The 6,079-nt window shown below is 34.2% G+C and overlaps 1 protein-coding gene across 4 annotated transcripts in view; it reads left to right on the plus strand.

Annotated features, from left to right (window-relative positions):
* The window catches only part of LOC127637988 (oxysterol-binding protein-related protein 5-like), a 62,502-nt gene extending 56,655 nt beyond the window's left edge, over positions 1-5,847 (plus strand). For all 4 annotated transcript variants that reach the window (XM_052119344.1, XM_052119345.1, XM_052119346.1 and 1 more), the window contains 7 exons: positions 407-496; positions 761-897; positions 1,607-1,786; positions 2,355-2,484; positions 2,631-2,745; positions 3,574-3,676; positions 3,784-5,847. In XM_052119344.1, coding sequence (XP_051975304.1) covers positions 407-496; positions 761-897; positions 1,607-1,786; positions 2,355-2,484; positions 2,631-2,745; positions 3,574-3,676; positions 3,784-3,919 — 891 coding nt within the window. In that variant the 3' untranslated portion in view covers positions 3,920-5,847. The remainder of the gene's footprint in view (positions 1-406; positions 497-760; positions 898-1,606; positions 1,787-2,354; positions 2,485-2,630; positions 2,746-3,573; positions 3,677-3,783) is intronic.
* The last annotated feature ends 232 nt before the right edge of the window (positions 5,848-6,079 follow it).

The raw sequence follows: 6,079 nt of genomic DNA on the forward strand, positions 1-6,079 counted from the left end.
TAAGTCCAAGATGACACAAAGACAAATGTTACAAAGACAATAGTGCACCTTTAATATAACTTTTCCTCCTATCCAGCTTAATACATTATGCAGAGACATCTATAAGTAAGACATTAGTTGGTTCATTTTATATAAAAAAAAAAATTAAAAACGTTGCTCTGTTTATTTGAATATCCTGACACAGCAACATTTATAAGTAAATGGCATTAGTTTGAGGCGGGGCTATTTGTTTGGTTGACCAATGACAGATGGAGGAGTCTTTTTTGTAGTGTCATTATTTTTGCAATTCCATTAGTGAAATGGAAATTACACACTTCAGCTTTTACGTAACTTAATATGTCTCTCTTTTTTTATTTTATTTTTTTTATCTTACAACTGTTTGTTTTTCTCTCCATCTCTGTCTCAGCCTTTTCTTGGCAGCTCTTGCAATGTTAACCAGATTTCTGGAAAGATTCAGATGGGAGAAGATGTTCTGGCTACAGTAGATGGGCACTGGGTGAGAGTCTATGCTAATCTTACATCAGAAGAATATTTTACATACATTTTCTGCTTGTTGCATCAGTAACATACATAATTATATGGCCAGTTTCAGTGTCTCTTAGATAAACAGAAGATTAGACAGAAGAACGTGATTGATCCCTTAAGGGGAAGCTGAGGCCAAATTTAAACACAGAGCCTACAAGCTCTGGCTGACTTCTGATCACAGTGATTGACAATAAATTCTGTCCCAGATGTGTTTAAAATCCAAAACTTACTTCAGGATAGGAAAGTGCACCTGACTGAGAAGAAGACGGGCCACCAGGAGGTGCTGTGGAACCCCAGTGCAGATGTGCGTAGACAGAGACTGAAGAGACAAGTGGTACAGATGGACCAGCAGGAGGCGTTCGAGTCTGAGAGGTGCAAAGACATGAATTCATAACCAATAAGACTAAAGACCACAATGAAAATATCAGTTTCATCACCCAATCCTGCATCATGTTTTATATGCTTTAATGAATAGATAATATACTGCTGACCCACAGCCGAGGTTGTGATTTGTGCTTTAACTATTTTTTTATCTGTTTTTTCTTATTGATTTATTTAATTATTGTTTTATTTATTTCTCACTTTTATTTCTACATATTTTTAGTATTTACTTACTTTTTATTTATTTATTTACTATTATTTTTATTTATTTATTTATTTTGATTTGTGATGTACCTTGTATATTTTAGCATTTATTTTGTATTTTTTATGCTTATATATTAGTAATTTGATATTTTTTTTATTTCTAAATATTTTTTATGTCATTGTATTTCATTTATATATTTTATTTGTAATTTATTAAATTTTTATTTTTAAATTGTATTTATTTAAAATTATGGGTTATGACTTAAGACTAACGTGCACCTCATATTTGAGAGAGTGTACTACTACAACATCACAAGTGTTTGGTCAAGTTAAAACAAAATCAAGCATGCAAACTGCACATTTTTCTTCTTTTTTTAAATCTTAAACATCTAAATTAAACTTTTTAATTTCAAAGCATCATTTAAAATTATCTCCACTTTGTGGTTTATATTATAGCACATCAAAGAGTTTTAAATGTGTCATGGTTTTCCTACAGGCTGTGGCGCCATGTGACCAGAGCGATTAATGATAAAGACCAGAACAATGCCACCCAGGAGAAATTTGTGTTGGAAGAGGCTCAGAGGCAGGAAGCCAGAGAGAGGGGTGACCGACCCTGGAACCCTCGCCTTTTCACTCTAGACACTGACACCAATGAGTGGCACTACAAATATGCAGAGTATGTTCACAATATCTTTAATGAGATGCTACCAAAAATTATAATTTACCACAAGCTACATTTGTCTAAATAAAAGCAGCTCAGGAAGAGAAATATGGCTTAAAGCAAAAATAGACTTTACTCAGGGTAGAGGCCATATTTAATTAAACATAAATAAAAATGAGGCTGTTTGGGACACAAGAACAGTCTGTTCAAAATGTGGTGCTGTCTTAGTAATAGCTTACAAAAAATGTACAATTTTGTAATTGTTTATACTGCCTCATTTTGTTCTAAACCTTTCAGTGAAACACAAAGTAAACACAAAATAATCTTTACACAGCTTTTACCAATGACAATAAAATGCAAAAAAAAAAATAAAAAAAACATTTTATTCACAGTTTATTCACAAACGTAATTCACTGATAATTTTGACCTCCAATAATAGACGTACATAGCCTGCATTTATGAGTAATGGTTCTTAAAAAAAAATTACTTTGTGTACTTGCATCCCTCACAGCCTTGTTTTCGTTTATGAAAATGATCCTCCACTATCAATAATGATTTCAAATCACCCCATTTACTTTCTCAGCACCAAGCCTTGGGATACAGACCGCTGTCTGGTCCAGTTCGAGAAGGATGGAGTCATCCAGACAAAAGAGAAGTCACAAAGCCAACTCAATAGTTTCTCCTACAGCCAAAACTGGGCTGTAGAGCAGAAAGTGAGTCAGATTGCATACAGAATTTTCTTTTGAGCAACAATTATGGTATTTTCTAATGAAGGATTCTTCTAAAGCTTATTATGGTGACATGATGGCCCTTTAGGGCTTGTGTTTAGTTGATGGACTAATGAGCGGGTGTTTCTCAGGTGCGGGTGAATGGGAAACACAGGAAGTCGAGCAGCCAGCCGTCCAGCTGTAGTCAGAACACAGAGAGCAGTAGTACCACACCAGAACCCAATCATGAGTCATCTGACAACGAAGGCAAGCCTTTAACCCATTAAACGCACACAAACTACACACCATTTTTGGATTTTGTAATCCATATTCATTAGTGAGAGTGGGTGACAGTTTTCTTAAGGAAAATTAGGTAGAAAGGGATAGAAGTAAAGTCCGGTTAAATTTGTCAGTGTGTGTCAGTAATTCAGCCAATGAAATATCAATAATATGCCCTTCTATACATTTTCAGTGACAAAAAACTTGAGAAAACATGGGTTGCAAAAATTAGACTCATCCTATTGTACCTCATATCAGCAGTGATGGTGTAATCTGATTACATAATAATTTGTTTCTAGTAATCTAATTCATTTTTGTGTAATAAATTACATTGTTTACATTTTACATTACATTACTTGTAATCAGATTACAGTAACTGACTGAAAGTCATTACATTTCTAAAATAATATTTATGTAGAATACATTAAAAACATTATTTATTTTCATATTTATGTCTGTTTGCATTTCTGTTAAAGCTGAAGGGTGTGTGCCTCCTATTAAGTCAGGTTCTGAGCCTTGCATGCGACAATGAACAATGAGGAAATATAGACAATGTTTTACAATTGTTGAGTGAAAACAAAAAAGTGTTTTAGAAAATAACTTAGAAGTAAAGTAATTCGTAAGATGATTTCTCTTCCAGTCAAGTAATGAGAAAAATTATCTGAATACAATTTGTAATGTGTAGTGGATTACCTTTTTGAGTAATTTACCCAAAACTGCATGTTAATAGCAATATACAGTAAATGTATTTAGTGTCATTTTATGTCAGTAGGTAAACAACACTTTAGATTATTTGTCTTATTTTGAATTTATCAGGCTATATGAACCAATGTACCAGATGCACTAAAGAAGTGAAGGATATTGTCCTCATAGAGGCCTCAGTAGCAGCTATACAGAAAACACAACAAGACATACAGAGGTAAGTATTTATGATAGTAGTCACCATCAATTTTGGATGAAGTAAACTGTTTTTGTTAAATGTAAACTATATTTATCATCTGATCTTTGTATGTTTATGTCTTTTAGAAACCTGAGTGCATTGGGTCGTCAGATTGCACGACACAAGACGGCGGTGGAGAGCAACTCGTTGGGCAGTCGCCACTGTTTCATCCTCTGCATGCTGTTGTTCTTCCAGCTACTCATCAACTATGTTTTCACTTGAGATGCTGTTACACAGCGACCATCGCCTAGCAATAACCACAGCCAAACCATCGCCATCACAAAATCCCTTGAGTGCCCACCGTGATGTTGCTACCAACCGTAGCTGCACCATCAAGCACTAAGCACTTCAATTAGAGAGAAAGAGACTCTTTGTTTTAACTAATATGAAAACAGATAATCATTTCAAAGTGGTTGTAAAATGCTGCATTGCCACTCTTGTGAATTGATGTGTACCCTCTTTTCAAAATACCTTCCTTCCTCTGCAATATTGGTCATCTATTTCAGGCATATTTAGGCCCTATGGGCAACATTTGAATGGATTTTTGTGTGTATGTGTGTGTGTGTTACCCATTAAGAAACCTCTTCCATTAAGACACCGGGCCTTAATATTGATGCCAAAAGGGGAAAACAGAACAGAAAAGTCAGTGAACATCTGCCAGTGCAATTCTTTATGATTTTAAAGTATGCGTTTGACCACACAAAACATATATTCGTTATTACTTTACCAAAACAGTGTTTCTGCATAGTACAATACAAAGAAGAGTAAATGTTTACAAACTTGATTGTACATTACAAAGGAAAAAAAAAATACTTTGACATAAAATGAGTAGTGTAGATTTAGAAGACAGTAAAGGAATAGTTCACCTAAAAATGAAAATTCTGTTGTTCCAAACCTGTAGGACTTTTATACTTCTGTGGAACACAAAATTAGAAGTTTAGCAGAACGTAAATATTGTTCTTTTCTATACTTTCCATCTTTTTTGGAATGGGGACTTGAGCTGTAGAGCTTCAAAAATGACATAAAAGCACCATAAATGTCATCCAAACAACTCATGCGCTATAGTCCAAGTCTTCTGAATCCATCAGATAGTTTTTATGAGGAACACAAAGTTTTTTTCACTACAAATTAACTCTCAAACATCGTTTGTGTTATGTATACATTAAAACTTTGTACATCGTTATTAGCTTTGACACTTACAAGAACCACTGTGTTGGGCAAATTTCGGTCTATTTTATGGCTTCAGAAGACTTCAGAAGAAAATTGCGTACAAGTCATATGGACTACTATTAGGGTACTTTTTTTGGTACTTCATGTCATTTTTGGCAATTGACAGGACCAGTCCCCATTCCCTTTCATTGTATGGAAAAGAGAAGCCAGGACATTCTGCTGAATTTAGTTTATTTTCCATAAAAGAAAGGCAGTCGTATAGGTCTGGAAAAATATGTTTATTTTTGGGTGAACTAGTCCTTTAACTAAACATCTGCTGTCCTTGGTACTATGATAACAGAATGAACAATCAGCCATAAGAGATATTCATATTTAGTAGTGTTTGATAGGCATTGGATTGGTCAGTCTTCATAGGAACATGTGAGGCCTTCTGGAAAGTTCCACATTATTGCAGTCGCTCTGTGGGGAAAAGTGTGATACATTCAATAACAAAGGAATTGAAGTGTTTATATTTGTTTGAAACGTGTTTGATATGAAATTGAGAATGTATTTATTTGATTATTTCAGGTTTTTTTATATATATATACTGTATATAACCATACTGTTTTTAATAATACTTTGTTGATTCAGGTTTTCTGGGAGCAAGTATGGTCGAGCATCAAATAGCTTTTGTGTTGTATGGTATTTTGTGTGACCCCTAACAAGTTCATAACTAAAAGTGCAGAGTACAATAATTCCAATTCAGGATTCATATAGGAAATTTGTGCTTGAACGATGCTTGCGATCTCGAGCCATAGTTAAAAACAAGAAATTGGTATGTTTCATTTCATTTTTTCATTTTTTTACAGTGCACTCAGTACAATGTTCTCTTGACTGACAACTACAACTAATGAGATGTTGATGGCTCACTGTTTGTGAATGATTGTTGCAAACTACAGCACCACAGTAAAGTTTTACATTTCGACTTTGCTCTATCATCATTGAAACACTGCAGTACAACATAAGTAACATATTATCTCAGTTTTACAAAGACTGTGGCTGTTTTGAAAAGCAAAATGTACTTATATCTGGAAATAATCGTATTTATAACTGGATGCTACATGTGGTATTAAACATCCACATAATGAGGTGTGACAACCATTTACATTTATGCATTTGGCAGACGCTTTTATCCAAAGTGACTTACAGTGCAATTATTACAGGGACAATCCC

This window comes from Xyrauchen texanus, chromosome 46 (assembly GCF_025860055.1).
Source record: "Xyrauchen texanus isolate HMW12.3.18 chromosome 46, RBS_HiC_50CHRs, whole genome shotgun sequence".
Classification (NCBI taxonomy): Eukaryota; Metazoa; Chordata; class Actinopteri; order Cypriniformes; family Catostomidae; genus Xyrauchen; species Xyrauchen texanus.